Consider the following 22,061-nt stretch of genomic DNA (forward strand, 5'->3'; position numbering starts at 1 on the left):
AACGACTGAGCCAAATTTAATTAATATCGGGTGACCATTTCATGTAGCTCTCATTGGAACGATCGGTGGAAAACAGTGACTTTGTTCAATAACTTCGTTATTTCCTATGCTAAGATCGTAGGCCGTTCTGTCGTAAATATAAGCCTTTTTAGATAAAACGTTTTTTCACTTTGATGGCTATGGAAAGAGTTACCAAAAAAGGTGCAAGGGTATACAAACTTTGATGCGGTCGAAGTTAGCCCCGGCCCTCTAGTTTTATTTTTAACAGCTGAATAAGTTAAATATTTTTAGGACACAATTGGAAAAATAATGTGGAAGAAATGGAAAGAAATGACTGAGTCACGACTTGGGCTCAAGTGTCAGCACTGTTAAGACTTGAGTGTCAGCACTTATCGGGTCAGCTCTTCTGCCGTTGTTTATGTTTTGCGAATTTAATTATTTTTAAATTGGTTAAATAATATTACGATTTCCTGCTTGAATTATATAGGTTGAAAATTGTTAAAGCTGCGGAAATCCAATCGGAGTGGCTGCAATTAATTTTGTGTGGTTGAAATTAAATTGTATTTGTACATACATATGTACATATGAGTGTGTTCCTCGACAAAAACAATTCTTTGCAACAAGTCTGCGTGTGGCAGCTGTAAAATTGGCAGTTAATAGATGGTGAATGGAGCCAGTGGCAATTACTATTTCGTATCCACGTACAACAAATCCTTATATGTAGTTTTATGTTCGAAAATTCGATGCCGACAAAAATGTCATACTAAAACTCTACAACAATGATTCTGGTCAGATTGGACAGAAATTTTTGACCCGTTGCAAAACCTATTTAAATTTTGGTATCTTGTTTACAAGTTCGCAGTGAATGGAACATGTTTTCCAGTGAATGACAAATCTTTAGTGCATTTGCATAATATTGTCTGTTTTGGATGGTAAAATGGATAATAATATTGCGGCATGGCAAAACCTAATTAAAAATTCCCCAAAGAATGTGGGGAAACGGGCCTTATGTTGCAGCCCCTAAAGAGATGAAGGATTGTCGGCAGTGGAAATCCGTTATAAGCTAATGATACTGTGTTATGAAAAATTTGTTATCGATATACGCGAGCTACTTTTGGCGCCCTTTTTTGGCTTTACTACTTTACTACAAAACTCATTTAAAGAATTACATTTGTTCGAATTATCAGTTGTTAAGTCATGAAGACGACAAAATTATACGTTGTTAAAAGAGGTATGTGATTTAAATTAACTCTCCCAAATATTCTTAACAATCGTTAATCTTGTAGATGGGAGGAAGGAGGAAGTTCATTTCGACAAAATTACGTCGAGGATTCAAAAATTATGTTATAATTTAAACATGGACTTTGTTGACCCGGTACGTATGGAGTATATTTTTTTTTTTTACCTTTTTTACAAAGGTTAATTCTTTTGTGTATGTACATCTTAATATACATATATAAATCTCTTGTCACAATGTTTGTCCTCAATGGACTCTTAAACCACTTAACCGATTATAATAAATTTTGCACACCATGTGCAGTTCGATCTAACTTGAGAGATAGGATAGTTTAAATCTCAAATTATAGTCCCAATTTTAATTTTTCAAAAGCGGACACAGCGAAGCGTGGCAGGGTTTCTAATACATACATACATAAGTATGTAGTATGTTCATATCGTAGGTTTTAGTCTTGCATGCCTGTAGTATTTATTTTTGAAAGTTGATTAAAAACACGTACTGTATGTACAGTTAAAAAGATTGCAAATATTAATAGACGTTTCAAGATTTTATCCTACATATGTATGTACATACATATGTGTATTTGTCGTTCAAAGTGATTTCAGTAATCAGTTGGTACATTCATATGTACATATGTATGTATGTATGTACATACAGTAAAGGAAAAAAGTCAACATACACCTCCAATTTTGGCATAATTCGGGTTTTTGCTCTAAAAATTAAAAATGTAATTATGCCATAATTTAGAGGACCAAAAGTTAAATCTATGCGAGAAAAAAAAAATTCCAAAAATTTTAAACAATCAAAGTTATTGGCAAAAAACAGAAAATGTGATGGGAAAAAAGTCTACATGCACCTAATTCCCTCCTCTTAATAACGTTAAAAAACAATGATTTTTTGTATTTTTCAATTGACAAATTGCTTCTTTGTAGGTCTTCTTTATTGCTCAGCGTTTTATTATAGAAATAACAAAAATATGTTTGATTCAGTAACACTCGCGGCTTAAGACATATCCAATAAAGTAGTGTCTTCGAATGCGCTATACCCTGTTATTTTCTGTATGATTTTTATGGAATTCGGTGTAAAGCCGGATCTTTTTTAAATAATATTGTGTTTTTATAAGATTATTAATATCTTTTTGAAAACAGAAAGTACAACAGAGCAATACAGATGGACAGATTGAAGATACCCAATTTTATTATACGCTACTAAAGGGTATCGCTGTAAAGCTGGGCAATAAATAGTACAGTTGCTTAGCTTAGCGGCGTAGGCCCAATGCAATCTTTACGCGTGTTAATGCTGTGCTCCGTCGCACAGTGGACGGTTTTGCTAAGTTATTGGCAAAAATATGTAAAATTTCAACCAACCAAAATGTAAAAATATTTTGAAAATATTTAAGATGGAAGCCGTTTTTTAAAAGTGAGTTTTATTTTGAGCGAAAAAAATAAAAATCATCAGCTTTAGCTTTTGACAAATGTATGAAAAATGAAAACAATGATAAAATTGGTATTAATACTAATGCAAAAAAAAAAAATTTATGGAGTGGTAGTCCTTGAACTCCTTTTTAAGGATGTGCAAAAATATTTTGAAAATATTTAAGATGGAAGCCGTTTTTCAAAAGTGATTTTTATTTTGAGCGAAAAAAATAAAAATCATTTTTAATCATTATTTTTGATTTTTATTTTTTTTGATCAAAAAAGATTTTTATGGATAATTCTTATTAAATTACTCAAAATTAATGATCTTTTTTGAAGAAAATTGAAAAAAATCTAAATGTAATGATTATCAAATAAGTTTTTTAAAATAACTTATAATGATTACGGTCCCTGATATATATTCTTAATCAGCATCAACAGCCGAGACAATCTAGCCATGTCCGTCCGACCGCCCGTCCGTCCGTCCCAGATCTCGGAGAATATACAAGTTAGAGCCACCAATTTGGTACGTAGTCTCGTGTAGTATGTACAGTTATCGAGTTTGTTTCAAATTTTTGCCCCGCACCATACCGCCCCCGCAAATTAAATAAAATTTTCTCCAACAATTTACCAACTAGACACCAAATTTGGTCTGTATATTTGCTTAGTAAATGCGCACATTTTTATGTGTAAAGATTTTGCCACGCCCCCTACCGACCCCGCAAATTAAAAAAAAACCGATTTTCTCAAACACATTAACAACTAGATACACCAAATTTGGTAAGTGTATTTGCTTAGTAATTGCGCACATTTTGTATGTGTAAAAATTTTGCCACGCCTCTTTCCGCCCCTGTAATTCGAAAAAACTCGATTATCTCCCGTAATTTACTATCTTGTGCAATCAAATGCCACACTTAAATTTGATACTAATATCCAGCAAAATACCAAATTTGATCAAAATCGGACAAAAAATAGCCAAGTTATGCATATAAACGTTTTTCCATAAGGCCGGAGTTGGCCGTTGGCTGGTGGGGCGCTAGGGTGCTCCTATGCTTGAGTAAGCGAGATACTAAGAAATGCTTGTAAAAACCATGTGAACAAATTTTGTAAAAATACGTAAATGCATTTGTTATTATAAATTTGAAATATTTGCGAAATACGCGTGCGCTCTTTTCCTTGCACATGCGACGTATTTTATTCCGGTGAGGTGTCCCTGGTTTCATGGTTTACAATTTTACATCTCACTACTACTGATTGGTGAATATTTTATACCCAGTAAATGTAGTCATGCGTTGATACTAGTAGATCCTTGTTCTATTTCACCAAAGTTCAAAAAACCTAAATGTTTAGTGTATTTCTTAAACGCTTCTGGTTTAAAAACAATTTTAGTAATTATTGCAGTTTATGCATAATTATTGCAGTTTATGCATAATTATTGCAGTTTATGCAACCTAGCATCTGCGCTAGGTGCTAGGTTTCGCGTGCTATATATATACGACGGGCTCTTTAGAGCGCATTGGCTTCGCTCTTAAGCCATCTCTTTACAACGGCTTTCCAGGACAGTCTGGGTTACCTGGGATGCTAAAACGTTAGAGTACATCTAAACTTTATAATCTATATATACATAGATAGTCTTTCTTTTAACCATAAACATTTTTCATTTCCCGGCGACGTGGCTGTAACTTGATATTGCTGACGCACTGTTTTTTTCCCGGATAGGCGATGGAGTTCTGATAGATGTTGATGCTACTTTTGGAATCATCTGAATTAATTTATATAAATACAAATTAATTTTCTAATAATGCTTTTATTACTTTTTCTTTAAATTCTGCATTGACAGAGATTGTGCTTTATTTAAATCGCTTAGAGGCAATGCAGTTTGTCTCCTCATTATTTTACAGTCAAGTCATGTTCTTCAAAGGACAAATTTCATGCTACTTTAAAGTTTGAATTTGCAAAGCTTAATGAAAATGAACTTCTGATATGAACTTAGCTATTCGCTTAGAAAGCTTTTTCAAATCCATAAAGTAAATATATTTTTGATCATCATCAACAGCATCCGTCCGCCTGGCTGTCTGTATGAACACCTAGATCTTGGAGACTACAAGAGATAGAGCCACAAAATTTGGTATGTAGACTTGTGTAGTATGTACAGCTATCGAGTTTGTTTCAAATTTCTGCTACGACCACTTCCACTCTGAAAGACTACACTAAGCATGGTGTGTCTACTTACTTAACATGCGCGCAGATATTGATCGCATAAAATTGTTTCCACGCCCACCGTAAATGTAATTAAAACGATTTTATCGAAAACTAAGAAAGTTAAAGTCACCAAATTTGGTGTGTATACTCTTGTAGATTCGCGAAGAATTTGATTGTTGTAATGTTTATCCACGCCCCTTCCGCCTCCATTATTTAAAGAAAACCCAGTTTTACTAGGCGGAGCATAGGGGCGGAGTTGGCCCTTGGGCCAACGGCGGTAAAGTGAACGTGTGCTTTTCAGAGCTATGATGAGGCATACATACATGTAAAGAGGTGTTGTCCAAATCAGAGCTTCTACTTTAGAGAGCGTCTACAAGAACATTGAGAGAGCGAATTAAAGCGCGAGTCGTCAGTAGTCAGTTGTAGTTGAGAGTTGAAAGTCGTCAGTCGCAGTCGTCAGTTGTCAGTCGAAAGTCGTCGCGAAGCTCAATCAAAGTTGTTCTCAGTTGTCTTTTATGAATATACTTACAGTGGCGACAAAAAATTCGACATTTGTTTTTTACCTTAAATTCTGATTTCTTGCGATTTTTGTATCATCTTGGGGAAAAGTTTTGATGTGTTAATTTATAACGTTGAGTTGGTCATTATATTCAGATGATGTACCGTAAATTGGGTGGGCGTATCTTTAACGGTTTTTTTTAAATGAATTTGTTTAAAAAGCCCCAAAATCCGCCAAAAAAAAGGACACATTTTTAAAATTTGTAAAATTGATTGTACCCTTTGAACCCTAGGTCTAGTAAAACTCAGATAAACTGCAAACCACATATTTTCAATTTGGCCCCAGGGTCCAATTCGGAGGCTAATCATCCTGCAAACTCAACATTCCATACTACAATTGTCATTATGTAGCCGCTGCAAATGTAAACGCCAGGGCTACACCTCACCTGTCAATGAATTTGAACTAAATAGTAGGCTTCGACTTATTAGTCACTTAACACAATCCGACATATACATGTTAATTGACATGTGAAGAATCATTGTAAAAATTTTGAATTCTGTATATATACAGTCTGTCAAGAAACTCTTTACACTCTGAAAAAAAAACGAATTTTTTAACTTTAGATACGAAAAAAACAGCTTTTTATTTAAATTAACGATTTATTTTCAATTGTAATCAGTAGATTATTCAATTTTATGTTAAATTTAAGAAGAAAAAAAACAAAATCATTAACGCAAACAAAAGAAAAACAACAAAAAGGAACTTTACTCAATCTTGACACTGTCAAGAAACTCTTTACACATTTCGTTTTGTTCTAATGTAAACTAAATTATATGCTAAATTATTATTATTTATGTACATTTTAGTATTTGGTATGGCCCCCCTTGGCACTAGCAACATGTTGGAGGCGTTTTTTCATTGATCCTACCAACTTTTTTATATATTCAAGAGGGATGTTTTTCTTGCGAGCCACTCTAGAAAAGTACTTATGCCGTAGGATGGCTTGGCGCACAGTCTCGTGTGATACGACTAAGTCACACTCTTCCTTAAGATCCTTAGCAAGGGTTCTCACCGAAATTTGCGGATTTTGGTCAATTTTTCGCATGATTAGGCGGTCGGCACGTTTATATATCTTTCTTTTACGGCCACCTCCATCCTTTACTTCAAGGCGACCCTCCTTTTCCGCGCGATTTATAACGTTATAAATTGTTTTTTTTGATACGGAAAACATTTCTACGAGTTCTGAAACAGATTTACCCAATTGACGATTATATAAAATCAATTGAACTACTTCAAAGGTCAATCTTTTGCCGGGCATTTTAAAAATCTGATTATTACGGTAATTAGATGCTTACTCAACGAATTTTCACAATCAAATCAAAGGGAATGCAAAAGAAGAACCGCGTGATAAAGTTCTAAAAGGATAGTTAACGGTAAATCACCGTTAATTCTACGAATAAGAGCAAAACAGATGAACAAAACGAAATGTGTAAAGAGTTTCTTGACAGTGTCAAGATTGAGTAAAGTTCCTTTTTGTTGTTTTTCTTTTGTTTGCGTTAATGATTTTGTTTTTTTTCTTCTTAAATTTAACATAAAATTGAATAATCTACTGATTACAATTGAAAATAAATCGTTAATTTAAATAAAAAGCTGTTTTTTTCGTATCTAAAGTTAAAAAATTCGTTTTTTTTTCAGAGTGTAAAGAGTTTCTTGACAGACTGTATATTTCGATCCGTGGCACCGCATCTGCTGAAGCTCCATGAAAAAAGGGGTTTGTGGTGAGCACGATGCTGGGTTACAGGATTATCCGAACAAAAAAAGTTTAATTGCTTCTAAAAGCTAAAAGATATCCGCTGACAATGTCAAAGCATTTTTTTTCGAAAATTTGTTTTTCTTTTTTGGCACAATTTTAAAGTTTAAATTTCGCTCTTTCTCCAAATTTTCGACTAATTTTTAATTCTAAAAAAAAGGATTTGAAAACGATCTCTCAAGTGTTTATCCTCCTAAAGTGCTCACCAACTTGGAAAATCAACTTAAAGTTTTTTGTACTCGAACAGCTTCACTGCAGGCCAATCAATTGAAGAGCTATATATATCTTTGTTAGTTTTTTTTCCCTGTATACGTGTGCGTATGAGTGCATATTGCATCACATTCCACACAGCATCCAACACAAAGAGTTAGAATGAATGAAGTGTAAAACTAAATGGAAAATTTGGTTTTATGTGCTTATGTGTGCAAAAGGTTTGATTCACAATGTCTTCAAGAATTTCTAATCTTGTTGGCAGTACAATTAAAATATGACAAAAAAATGGTTTACGGTGAGCACGATGCCTAGTTACAGTATCAGACAGATATCCCAATTTACTGACGAACGAAATTTTTCAAAAATTTTAATCGAAAATGAATCAAAAATATTAATTGAAAATGAATCAAAAATTTTAATTAAAAAATAAATCAAAAATTTTTATTGAAAATTAATCAAAAATTTAGGCTTTCGCCTAAACCACAATCTCACAAAATGTAGGCCACATCTCTTTTCAAGATGTCCCTCAACACCTAGTTCACTAATAAACTTCTCTCTCGAGATTATGCTAAATTAGGTCCATGAAGCCGAACTGGGCATAAATACGGATAAGACGCACCTGATTCTCTTCACTAAGAGATACAAGGTTCCGCACAGGATACCACCAAAGATAGACAATATGTCTCTAACACCAAGATACCAGATCAGGGCATCGATGGCAACAAATGGGCAGTCCGACTGGCAAAGGCAGATGTGGAGCTATCCATTGAAAACTCTGATGACGTTTTAATCACTTTGGCTTCGCTATCGAGTAAACTTGAACTCGCGGCTAGCGGCAAAAAACCCATTGATGCTAAGTCTGAATGCACGATATGTAAGGTGACGTTTTTTTCCAGAAACGCTTGACCGCCTCCTATGCGAATGTCCAGCCTTGGCAATGATGAGGCATAGGTGAGATACGGCCAAACGAACAATTGAAACAGTTTTATCATTTCTTTACAAAAACTTCTTAAGAACAAATGTGATTAAAAACTGAAAGTAACGAAAACGCGAGAGTTAAGGAGAACGACATATAAATTGATACGCCTCAACATGAAAGCAAAGTGCTGCGAAAAGAAGCAATGAAGCAAGTGTGCAACGATAAAATGGAAACAAAGAAAAAGCGTGTTTGATGTGCTGGGTTCGAATTGCAAAAAATGCCCTAATTAAGTGTGGATTATGTTCACAGCGGCATGCAGGAGCAATAGCCGAACAATTGGGCCCAGGGTATTAGGCCCTAGAATCACTTAACAATTAAGACTTCAATCAATGTAAATTGCATACATTTTTTTTCTTCGACAACTATATTTAGACACGGTAATTCTGTAGACTTGGAATCAAACTGTCTAAAGAATACTGTGATAATTTGATTTAAAATTATGTGTAAATTTAACAATATTAAATTATTACAAAATTTATATAAAATTTTTTTAGTTAATTGTTTAATTGTTTGAACGATGCACTGTACAGGTGCACAGAGCAGCCCACTCGACCGACTGAGGCACGCATACGTATCTGGCACAAATCTTAGGGATAAACAAACACGAAAAAAAATACTATAAACTACATCTTTCTATGTGCGCAATAGGAAAGGATAGATAGAGGGATAGAACTAGTTATAGGCATAAGGTGCGCGAAATAAGTAAGTGGGACACTACATTACTATCTATACCAACTAGACAGATAAAAATATTAAAATAAAATAAATTTATCTTTAAACTTCTTAAATTTATAAATATATTTCAGCCCATTAAAATGGAAAAAAGTTTCGAGCAAAATTAGAAAAAAAATCAAACAAAATATTTTCAAACGAAATAAGTAGCTGGGACAAATTGTTAATTTGTGTCCTGATTTTAAATTGAAAAATAAAAACCAACTGAAACAACTTTAAACGATTGAATAGCCCTCTCCTTTGTTTCTTACCAATTGTAGTATACGAACTGCCATTTAATTAAGCGTGTTTTGGAGCATTTGGATGTCCAATTTGTCCGATTCTTGAAAAATGGATTCTTATAAGCCCTTTCAATTTGAAAATTGCTTTCCGTGGGTATAAAGTTGTTAAAGATGCCTAAAAGATTCTTTATCGGATTTGAGTCTAGTCTGCTTGTTGACCAGTCTAATATAAGAATTTGAGAGACTTTTAAATAAGCTTCTGTGAGTTTTGGTTTTATGATTTTTGATGCACTTTAGAGTCCTTTGAATAAACGGGAATTCCGTCCATATAGTCATATACAAATTTCTGGACACATGGACTCGTTTTGGGGCGCGCAAATCGCGAATTTAATAGCGCTAACCCACGGGTTTATCTAAATTCAACATTTGTGGTTACTAAAAACAATATTTTTCAAGTTCAAAATGAGAGTACAAACTTTGTATTTGTTGGCAAACTGTAATCGAACAGCTTTATGCCCAGGCAGTAACTCCGGTTTCATAAGTTTTTTTCTATATAAAGCATTATATGATCACTGCAGGATTTATGCACGCATCTCGTGGATATCGATAGAGAAAAATTACTCCCTTTTTGGGATGCGCTGATATTTTATTTGATCGCTAGATTTCATATTCAGTTGTCACTCAATATTGGGCTATCAGAACGGGGATTTCTTTCATAATTTTCCCGGTCTTTAAGTTATTTTGCTAATTGAGATCTCCACATCACACAGTACCACAAAAACAGTTACGAATAGCAACAAGTATAATCACATTTTTTTGTTAATTTAAAAAGACTTAAAGAAATTTGTTATTCAAAGTACCAATTTCATGTGCTTATCTAACCACAAATGACAGCAAAGCAATCTGTCCCATTTACTTATTTCGTTCGCAAAACTCAACATTGGCTTATAAAAATTAATGTATTTCGATAACCCTGTGAAACTTTTTCATCGCTGAAGAACAATACAACTAAAATATGGAAGGAAAAGAAAAAACGAAAAACTGCATATTTTACAAAATAACGTGATAAGTCTTTGTCCCACTTACTTATTGCGCGCACCTTAGTTAGTAGAACATCAACTTAGAGTTAGGCGGATAAACAGATATCTAGATCGTCTTTATGGTGCGGACAGAAAATAATGATAATTTAATGAAACGTGTTCTTATTTTGGGAGGGCAAAATAATAGTAGAGCTGAAATCTAGGTGCCACAGACTGACACTTTGGGTGATTTTCAATCCGATTACCAATGTGACAGCTCAATAGTCTATTGCACATTAACGGACAGCGAGTACTTGGAACTTTAATAGGATGAGATCTCTGCAGTTATTAAAAACAATTTAAAGCAGAAAAAAGCTCCTGGACCTAGAACTTCCTCTTATCGTCGTACCCAACATCTGCAAACTGCTTAACGCTCTAATAAAACTTGGCTACTTCCCGAGAACGTGGAAAAGGTCCACTATAATCATAATTCCTAAAATGGGAAAGGACAAACCCCAGCCATCATCCTACAGGCCATTGGTTTGCTGCCATGTCTATCGAAGCTATTTGAAACGGTACTGCAGATGTTTTGCATCTTAAAACACAATTCCTTCACACAAGTTCAGCTAAAGGGATTGAAATCTAAAATAGGACCCCAGCAACTAAAGAATTCTGCAAAACTGGATGCACATCCAAATGCTTTTGCATATTCTCTTACGCGAACTAATAATGGAGCTCGTCTTAAAAGAATTGACAGACCAACCCAATAATAAGAGATTAGGGCCGTCTGCAGTATCCCCAGGATTTACCTTAAGTACTACCTAAGAAAAATATCTCAAACTTGTTAGGCTCTAAGTTAAGAGTAGATTCAAAAAATATATTAAACGTAAAAAATGTGACCAAAAAGAATATCCATACTCCAATATGGGGCGGACCTTTGAAGTATAAAGTATTTTGGTAGTATATGGATATTTAAACTCCTTCAAGCGCTTTATAAAGCCAATTACAGCCCGACTAACAGTGATCGATATATGCTGATTAAAACTAAGCTTATGGGGTATTAAGATCCCGAAATGTTTAACAACCAAAAAAGTATTCTTAATTCCCATAGGCCCATAGGCAACATTGTGCTGATAAGATTTAAAAAAAAAATTGGGGAGAACTTCTATGAAAAGAAGTTTCGCACTTAAAAGAGTTTAGCTTTAACAAGTTAGCCCTAAACCACCCCTGAAAAGCGTTCAGGTCAGCTTGTTGTTTGTGACATGAAAGAGAGTCTCCGATACGATTAGCGATTTTACCGATCATCGTATAATATACTCTAGAATTAAAAAGAACGGTAGGGAGATCATTAAGAAAAATGGTGAAGAGTAATGGGCCAAGGTGACTGCCCTGTGGGACATCCGATTCAACACAAATGAACTTAGACAGAGAGGACCTAAAAAAACCCTCTGCCTGCTATTGCCTAGAAATAGTGAAATCGAAGCAAGCAGAGCATTCGGAAAGCCAACCAAATTCAACTTATGTAATAGTAAGGCAAGGCTTACCGAATCGAAAGCCTTACTGAAACCCGTATATATGAAATCAGTTTGCCTTTGTGTCTTAAAACTTTGGATTACAAAAGATGTAAACTGTAAAAGGTTAGTTGTGGTAAATTTATTCTTGTTAAATGCTGGTATGGCGAAAAAATTGATTTACATAAATGCTGTATTTGAGACGTCATAATTTTCTCAAACAGTTTAGGTATCGCTGATAATTTAGAAATTCCTCTGTAATTGGTGACGTCGGATTTATTGCCACATTTGTGAAGAGGTAAAATAAACGAATCCTTTCATATAGTTGGAAACTCGGACAGTGTAACGGACAACTAAAAACCCTTAAGTAAAGGCGAGCACAATGACTCCACACAGAACCTCAGGACACAAGCGGAAATACCGTCTGGGCCCGGTGACTATAACGGCTTAATCGTGATTAGTTCTTTAGCTACCGAACTTTCCGTTATAATAGAATTAAAAATGCAGTTGGATTTCCTTATATGATATGGATATAACTGACTAGAGTTGTACTTGGTGGATATGTACTGTAGTATATTCAAGTATAAACAATTAAATACATACGCAATAAAATATAAGTGTGCACTTGAATATGTTTATATGTACATATGTGTCGAATATTCATTATTGTATTCGATATTTCGATATTCAGTATTTTCCATTTTCTTTACTTTGAATACTTTCTACTGTTCACTCTCACTTTGTATTAATAAACTGTTAGCGCACTGTACGGCCCTCCTGACCATCCCACGTCCTCGTGTGTTACATTAATAACGTTACGACATGCATTGCTCAGTCTGAAATGACAATTTGATTCAATCTTATTATAAAGGATGTTAAAATAAAGCTTAGTTTTTATTGTTCTAAGGGTTGTACCAGTGGCAGAACACAGGATATAGATCTGGCTATTACTCTATGCACCCGGCGTTCAGTGATCTCCCACTAGTTTTTGACTCTCTCGTGAAGCAATATATGTCCCGGACACCAACCATATTGGGCTCCTTTCACCTCACCTCTCCATACTGGTACTGAACAAGAAAACACAATAACTCGCGCTCTTACCAGCACCCGCAGAGTAGTGCTTCAGGTAACCTTCAGGAATGGAGTCTGACATTCTGCATTGAAAATCATCAATGCCTTTCACCACATTGGAGTCCACCAATGTCTCCCACTCGTTAGAATCCACTAACGCGTCATCAGAGTCTCTTTCAACTCTGTTCTTCTTGACGTCTCTTTCAACGCCGTCTTTCTTGACGTATCTTTCAACGCCGTTTTACTTGACTTCTCTTTCAACGTCGTGACCCGTATTAGAATCCACTAATACATCACTATCAACACACATGTCCAACTCAGTGGGAATCCCTTCCGCCGGCATACCTCTCAACGATTCGTGCGAATATTTATGAGTTCGCTTATTAGCCATAGATTTTAAAACATATCTGTCGCCATCGATTATCTCCGCCACTTGGAATGGTCCCCTGAACTTTGGGTCTAGCTTCGTCTGATGTCTCTCTCTTCATTTCTGAGCAATACATTATCGCCTACTTTGAATTTTACAATTTTGAGTTTGTTTTTGTCAAATCTAGCTTTTTCATAGGAGGCGGATTTATCTATGTTTTCTTTAGCTATCTTTCTTACAAGACTTACATCGACTTTATTCTGATTCTCAAAAACATGTAACTTATTTAAAGGTCGAACTTCTTTACCAATCAGCAATTCCAAAGGACTACTTTTAGTGGTTCTATTTGTTGTGTAATTTATGGCCAGTTGTATTTCGCCTAAAGCATCCTGCCAGGATCGCTTACTGGTCTCTATAGCAGTTAACATTCGTTTTAACACGCTCATAACGCGCTCTACCTGACTTTTCGCGCGACTAGCACCCGTTGCAATCAAGTGTAAACCTATCTCTTACATGGTGAAGAACTTGCTAAAATCCTTTCCAGTAAAACATCTGCCCTGGTCAGCAATGATTCTATTCGGTACGCCGAAAAGTGATATCTATGACTTTAAAGCATTGACGCAACTTTCAGTATTTACGTTTACAGTATGATACAAATAAACAAACTTGGTAAACGCATCGATTTGTACTATAAGGTGCTCCTTTTTATCACTTTTCCCACTCAGCTTGCCAGTTATATTCATGTGCACCGTGTGCCATGGTATATCTACTTTAGGAATGGGATGGAGCTCTACTTGTATTTTGCCCGACGGCGGTTTAGTGAGTCTGCAGGTAATACAATTATCTACAAATTTACGGACATATTTACGCATATTCTCGAACCAGTAGAACTCGTACATTTTATCCAAAGTCTTTTCCCAACCGAGATGTACAATTGCCTCATGAACGTATAAGCCCACCATCGATGGACTCTCGGCGTCCAAATATAGTGAGCACAGGCTCATCTGTTAATGTTTTTATTACACTCTGGCGAATTTGCTCGTGTTCAAATTTCCACTCGAATGTCTTATTCTTGCATGTGAGACAATACAACCGCTTCATTGTTTGTGAAAATCCTGGCATAAACTGCCTAAAATATGACGCCAGGCTAATGAACTGTCTAACTTGAGTAACAGACTGTGGAGGCGGTAAGTCTATCAAAGCTTGTTTCTTGCGAGGATTATGTCGAATTTCTCTTTCTCTGACCTCAAAACCTGGGTAGTCTACACTAGACTTCAGAAAAGAGCACTTTGAAACATTAAAGGATAACCCGGATCGTGACAAAACCTTCAAAACAGTTTCTAATCTTTGAAACGCCTCTTCCTTTGTTTGAGAAACAATCATTATGTCATCCATGTAAACTATGACAAACGAGTAGGCAAGGTCACCCAATGCCTTCATTACAGCGCGCTGGAACACAGACGCCGAATTTTTAGGACCGAAAGGCATCGTCAAAAACTAATATTGTCCCTTCGGTGTAACGAAAGCTGTACGCTCAATTGAATTTGGGTGAATAGGAATCTGATGGAAACCACTTGCCATGTCCAGACAGGAAAAATATCTTGCCCCACTCAGTCTAGAGATTTGATCATTAATTAAAGGCAACGGATACTTGTCTGCCACAGTATTTAAATTCAACGCGCGATAGTCAACGCAAAGCCGGTCAGAGCCGTTTTTCTTTTTGACAAGCAGTATAGGGCTGGCAAATGGCGAACAGCTAGGCCGAATAATTTTTGACTCTATTAACTCTTTACCCCTTACTATTTCTTTTTCATCTAAACTGAGCCGGTATGGTCGTCTCTGAACAAATCAATCAAACGAATTTTCAATTGGCCGGTTGTAACTCGACTCTTTGGAATTCCGTCAATAAAAAAACTTGAATATTCACCTAGAATGTTCAAACGAGACTTATCAACGCCACACAACTCAGTATCGATATTGGCCGGATTTGAAAAGGTATCAGAGACAGCCACAGCACATACAGATATTGTTTTCAGAAATTCGACCTTATCACATGATAATATGACCTCAAAATTATGATAAAGAATTTCACGACCTATTATATAATGTCGTAATTTAAGCTATCGCTTAGAAAAACATGAAACAGAACTTCAAGGAAATAATTACATATTTTAACATTTGACAAAATTTGCAAAGTACTAGTTACTGTATGGTTTCCAATGCCCTTCAAGAGGACTAAATTGTTAATTCGTTTTCCCGAAAGCTTTTGTGATATTGCTTCCTTTACAAGAGAACATTCAGCTCCGGAATCAAAGTAAAATGGATACGACTCACCGGATTGGGTTAGGGTACCAATGGGTTCTTTAACTTGGCACAAGTTTACACGTCTTTCTTCAATTCTTTTCGGTATCAATGATGATGATCCTTCAGGGCAAGCAGACTTCATGTGTCCAGCAACTCCGCATTTGAAACAAAACTGGTCCACAATCGAGCACCATGCAGCAGCACTTGATCCCAAAGAGTCAGGGTCAAACTTTGGCAAGACAACTGATTTTGTACGACCTTGCTCCAGTCGTGCACTGATCACCTCGATTAAACTATAGTGTTGCGCTTCCAAAATCATGTACAAGCGGTCGTCAGGATTAATTTGCGGTGGAGACAATCCCACTTCTGATGTCGAATATCCATTATTGTTCTTAGTACTTAGTACTCTCACTTTGTATTAATAAACTGTTAGCGCAGCGAGTTTAGGTGTTATTCCGGCACGTCTGATTTTACGACTGCTTATGCCGACTCCAATGACTTAACACCAAACCTCACTCGACAACATTTCTAATGTTGTCACGCTGCCAGGCTTATCAACATATATCTAGCAACAATGCTTCTGCAAAGGCAACATCTCAAATCTGCCGAGTCATCCTGCAATCTCAACATACCAATTGTCAACCTGCAAAGGGCAGTGTTGGAAATACCATAGTTACAGGTGACATACCTGTCAATTAACCTATATCAAACATTAACAAAACATTAGCCTACTCTTAGGCACTCTTAATCTTCCGACATATGTATACATTGACGTATGCACATAAACATATTCACATAAATATCCAGCTAAGCATGATCGTATATGTATGTACATTTGTATATGCACATACATATATTCACATAAGCAATATTGAGTCCCTAAACTTGCACACGTACAGCAGCGTGTTGGAGAATCTACGCGATGTACGCCTAGGAGATGCAGACGCGGCAGCCAACTCTTTCATGTCGACACTCCAGAGTGCCTGTGATGCGAGTATGTCCCAGCGCAAGGCATACAGAAGACACCACAAACCAGTCTGTTGGTGAAATGACAGCATCGCCGATGTTCGCCGCAGATGTTTCCGCGCGAGGCGCATGTACCAGCGTGCTAGAAGGACGCTATCCTTCTCAGACTTGCATCTGGACTACAAGCGGTGCTGTAAGGCTCTCAAAAAGGCAATCAAGGATAGTAAACGCGAGTGTTTCCTGGCCCTATGCGACTCGGCAGAGCAGGACCCATGGGGAAAGGCGTACCAGACTGTCGTGAAGCGCTTGCATATAGACAAGACTCCGGCACCAAAAGACCCGCAGACCGTCCGGGGCATAGTAGATATACCCTCTTCCCTCGCTTCACCCACACATAGGGGAACGTGTGCAAGTTTAGGGACTCAATATAGTCCGGAAACTCAAACCAGCGAAGGCTCCGGGACCCGACGGAATCCCTAACCATATACTGAAGATCGCGGTCTCTTTACAAGCTGAGTCCTTTGTGGACTTGTATAACAGTTGCCTGAGGGAAGGTGCCTTTCCATCCAGATGTAAAAAACAGAACCTAGTTCTGCTAACGAAGCCATGGAAAACTTCGCTCGAAGCGTCTTCGTTCAGACCGATCTGCCTCCTGGACACGGCAGGCAAAGTCCTGGAGTCCCTCAAGGCTTAGCTCAGCCATCCAAGCCAACGGAGGACTTTCGGAGCAGCAGTTCGGTTTCCGGAAGGCTAAGTCCACAACGGATGCCATTGCACGCGTGGTTAACATTGCGGCGGCCGGTGTTAGATGGAAAGGGGGGTCAAAGGAGTATTGTCTGGTAACCACCCATAACATGGAAATAAGAAACGCCTTCAACTCGGCCAGATGGAGCCGTAAGGAGTCCCACGCTACCTCCTTAGTTGCGTGTGACAATATTTTCAAGGAAGGACCATCTGCTACACCACTAATGATGGCCCAGTAGTGCCGGCAGTGTCTGGAGGTGTGACCCAAGGCTCGGTACTGGGACCTTTACTTTGGAACACGATGTACGACGGAGTCTTACGCCTGAAGTTTCCGCCTGGCACCCACATCACAGGTTTCGCGGACGATATAGTTCTTGCCGTGGTCGCCAAGACCGTCAAGGAAGTTGAGGAACGCTCGAATGCCGCCATCAAAAGCGTCGAGCAGTGGCTCCAGGCCGCCGGCCTCCAGTTGGCAGCTCACAAGACGGAGTCAGTGCTTATCAGCAGCAGGAAGGCTTTGGAAACTGCGAAAGTACAGGTGGGCAGCGCTGTGATATCCAAGAGGGCCATTAAATATCTCGGCGTTCTACTGGACACTAGGCTCAGTTTTAGGGAGCATCTTCAACATGCAGGAGAAAAAGCAGCCAAATCCGCCCACGCTCTATCGCGCATCCTCTTAGACACGCGCGGCCCAAGGCAGGTCTCGGATGAAGCGGCGCTCGTCATCGCAGGAATGATGCCGATCGACGAACAGGCAGCGATCATCGAGGCAGTCGCCAAGGCCAGACGAGGAGGTAGCTCAGATGGGCCGGGAGCAACGCGCAGCCTAGCGAGGCAACAAAGCATGCGGAGGTGGCAAGAGCGTTGGGACACCTCGACCAAGGAAGGGTGGACGCACAAGCTCATCCCTGATATTAGCGCGTGGGTTCTGCGTAAGCAGGGCGAGGTAAACTATTACCTGACCCAACTGCTATGTGGTCACGGCTGCTTCAGGACATATCTGAAGAGGTTCGGCCACGAAACTTCGGACGAATGCTCCTGGTGCGGCAGCGGAATACCCGAAGACGCCGAGCATATTTTGCTGCATTGCCCCAGGTTCGAAGCGGCAAGATTTTCCCTGGAGTGTGCAATGGGGCATCGCGCAACATTAGAAAATCTGACCAGGCTGATGGTCGCTGATCCCCGAGCCTGGAATGCCGTCAGCACTTTCGCGTCGGTGGTGATGAAGGAGCTCAGAAGGCTCGAACGTCGGAGGCACGAGGAATGATCGCCCAGGGCCCGGTGAAGCAGTACCTAAAAGTAGTCCCGCTTGACCCTGTATTTGTATCCACCTCCCCCTCTAACCACACGAGTGTATTGTACTGTTCTTTGTTTGGTGACGCCATAATTTACTGTTATTATACTCTTTTCTTTATATGTTACGTTAATATGTTCGTATTTATATATGAGTAATAAATAAAATTTAAAAAAAAAAAAAAAAAAAAAAAAAAAAAACATAAGCAATGTATGCACAAGCGTAACATGAGCTAGAGCCAAGCCAGCGTGTGAACGCTGACAAAGCACTTTACTGAAAGCGCTCCAAACTATATGTATGTACTGACACTCGTAATATTTTTTGTAGCTGTCGCATAAGTCGCAGCATAAGAATATATATACTATATATATGTATGTAAACATAGGTTATATTATATAATATTACCACAAAACCACACTGACGTGTTCGTCTCTTAAATTTTTAATCAAAATGGAACCCCCCGGTCATTAAAGTATGTAGTCGAGAAGAAGTTAGCAAATAAATTGGAAATAGATTGATTAAAAGAGGCCGAAACAATATTAAAAACTGCACACGATGGAATAGAGATAGAATTTCGCTTTTAACTGCAAATCTCGTAAAGGCAATTATGTCAAAATCAAAAGACACATTATCTACAAAGAGTGAGTTTAGTAAAAAGGCCCCTGACATTCTGATAGCCGACAGAGAACTAGGTGGTATTGTAGCGTCAGATGCAACAAGTGGCACTCCGGCATTACTGTTACTGGGATGCCTATCGGCAATATCCATAGATGTAGATTCTTGCCCAGACAAATCGGACACTACAGACATCGTCTGCGGAATTGGAGTTTGCTTTGGTTGAGAAAAGGTCGAAAGCCTAGAAGAAGTAGTAACTTAACAACCTTAGTAACCTAACAAGGGTTAAAAGAAAATAGAAAAAGACAGCAGTGATTTGGAGATAATTATATTACAGACACACAACAGAGTGCAAGAGCGCAAGCAAACGAAAAGGAGAAAAAAACTAATGAGAATGCGAGCGCAGGAGCTAGAATTTACAATAACAAAAAAACTGAATCAAGAACTCAATGAAATTGCAAGGCAAAAACAATGAGCGTTGCTTGTAATTTAGAAGGAAAATATAAGATTAAGGAGGGTGAGAGAGGAAGAAACTAACAAAGGTTATTAGAAAAGAGATAAACAGAAATTTAAGTTGTTTAAATTTATAACACAAACACTGTGCAAGTTGCATTTAATGATATAATTTAAATTGCGATCGCGATGCTGATAGAATAAAAAGAGAAAAATAAAAAATTAGTTAAAAACGCGGGAATTTAGAAAAAACACGACTGTCTTCCCGGGCAGCGTTGATGTATTAGTGAAATTATTTAGTTAACAATGAATGCGACTGTTCTATGATGCTGTCAAAATGTAAGTGATTTAGGTACGCATGCATATGAAGCTGAGCAACGTATTTTCTTCATGACTGTCTCACACTCATCCGTCAAGTCAACTGTGGCGAATTGCGAATATCGGAGGTGCTATCGTTACGTTTACAAACAAATGCGAAAGAACATTAAAAAATATACAGTGGTTTGATTACATGAATATTAACTTAAACTATATTAAGTCGTTAAGTTCCCAAACATACCGCCCGCCCTGAACGATCGTTTAGAAAAACGGGAGAACGGCCATGGTGTCCAGGGTAAAGTTCGGTTATGGAGCAACCATTTGGGGGGTGCCAAATGCGGCTCTTTAATGACTACTAGCGTCCCGGGGTGCAAATTAAGGATATCCTTAAAAGTATACTACAAAATACTGAAAATCATGCCTTTCCAAATTTTGGTATGCGGCCTCTATATGTCTTGATTGCGAAAGGCCCAGCATAATATACTCCTGTATAAATAAAACATCTTAGGGGTTGGACACTACCTACCGGTAGATTAGTCATTTGCGAACTTGTAGCTCGTCTTTGTATGAAACAAATCTTGCACCGGAAAACCACTTTACGAGCTATATTGCGTGCTCCAATAATCCAATACTGTTGTCGAACATTGTTGAAAGTACCATATGTCCCATATGTGAAGAGACTTCTTGCGGTGATGTTAAACAAGTAGAACAGCTATAGGAGTAGGTTTTGGTATTAAGATGGGATGTTTAGCGTTGTAGCTCAATGATGAATGATCGATGCGACCTTCAACTCGAAAGCAATCGTCATCCTCTAATGAATGTAATGTGACTTGTGCTGAGCATTCGTGATTTGACAGCAACCTAGGTCCTGTCCACTACAGCTGATGCCCCACAAGTTTTGACGACTACATTCCTCTAGAGATGCAATCTTCATTAATCTTCTGGAATATCACCTGTTCTATTGCAAACAAAAGTGTTCCAGTTGCGAGGAGAAGCAGATAGCTAATGCACAACTATCTCCGAATCTGTCCAACAAGAACTGTTAAAAATAGAAATTGTTATCGATTGTTATATGATTGTCATCAATTTGCTCATCAGATGCGTAGCGTTCAGATCTAGTCGCGGGATCGATATTGGTTTCAGTGCTATTCCTGTTCTGGAGGTAATGAGCGTCCCCTAGTAACTGTCTCCGAATTTCACTCGGCTGTACACCACAGCTCTATAAGTTTGTGCCGAAGCATCCGCAAACCCATGCAATTCCATGTCCGTATTTGGGTGTCCACTGGATGCATCATCCACGCAAGGTAGAACTGGTAGTCCTTAGTGTTGAGTTTAGATTAGACACCAGTGGAACGGTGGAAGACCTGAGGACCCGTTTCCGTGAGTTCGCCTAAAAGGAATGGTCCGAGGTATGGAAACGACTTGCTGAACAGGAAGCCCAGTTTAACATCGGATATAAGAAACTAGACATAAAGTCCTAGTCTAGAGCACCATCGCCCACTTCTGAAGGAATTATTTCTAAATTTATTTATTTATGTATATAAAATTCCGTGTCGCTAAGAGCAGCGACAGAACGGGAGAGCATAGTATGCATGTATATATGTATATGCAAGGGGCATATATATAAGACAGGCGCATAAGGCTAAGTAAAAATGCAGACGCGGCAAATCCCGTTTCAATTGTTAAACCCTTGCAAAAAGGGTATATTAATTTTGGTCAGAAGTGTGCAACGCATAGAAGGAAGCCGTTCCGACCATATAAAGTATATATATTCTTGATCAGCACGACGAGACGAGTTCAAATAGCCATGTCCGTCCGTCCGTCCGTCTGGATCAACGCAAACTCCTCCTAAACCGTAAGAGCTACAGAGCATGTAGGCTTGTATATACTGCAGGCGTTGTATATCTCGGATTCAGCCGGATCGGATCACTATATCATATAGCTCCCATACAAATGGCAAAGTCACGAACAGTGACTTTTCTTAATAACTTCGTTATTTTCTGAGCTATTTTCATGAAATTTAATATTGGTGAGTTAATTACACATATAAACGACTGTGCCAAATTTGATCATGATCGGGTGACTATATCA

At 38.0% G+C, this 22,061-nt stretch overlaps 1 protein-coding gene across 1 annotated transcript in view; it reads left to right on the plus strand.

Moving 5' to 3' along the window:
- The first annotated feature begins 1,126 nt into the window (after window positions 1–1,126).
- LOC6652768 (ribonucleoside-diphosphate reductase large subunit) overlaps window positions 1,127–22,061 on the plus strand; it is a 30,318-nt gene continuing 9,383 nt past the window's right edge. The window contains exons 1-2 of the mRNA XM_023181275.2: window positions 1,127–1,231; window positions 1,287–1,375. Coding sequence (XP_023037043.2) covers window positions 1,198–1,231; window positions 1,287–1,375 — 123 coding nt within the window. The 5' untranslated portion in view covers window positions 1,127–1,197. The remainder of the gene's footprint in view (window positions 1,232–1,286; window positions 1,376–22,061) is intronic.

This window comes from Drosophila willistoni, unplaced genomic scaffold (genome assembly GCF_018902025.1).
Source record: "Drosophila willistoni isolate 14030-0811.24 unplaced genomic scaffold, UCI_dwil_1.1 Seg169, whole genome shotgun sequence".
NCBI classification, from domain to species: Eukaryota; Metazoa; Arthropoda; class Insecta; order Diptera; family Drosophilidae; genus Drosophila; species Drosophila willistoni.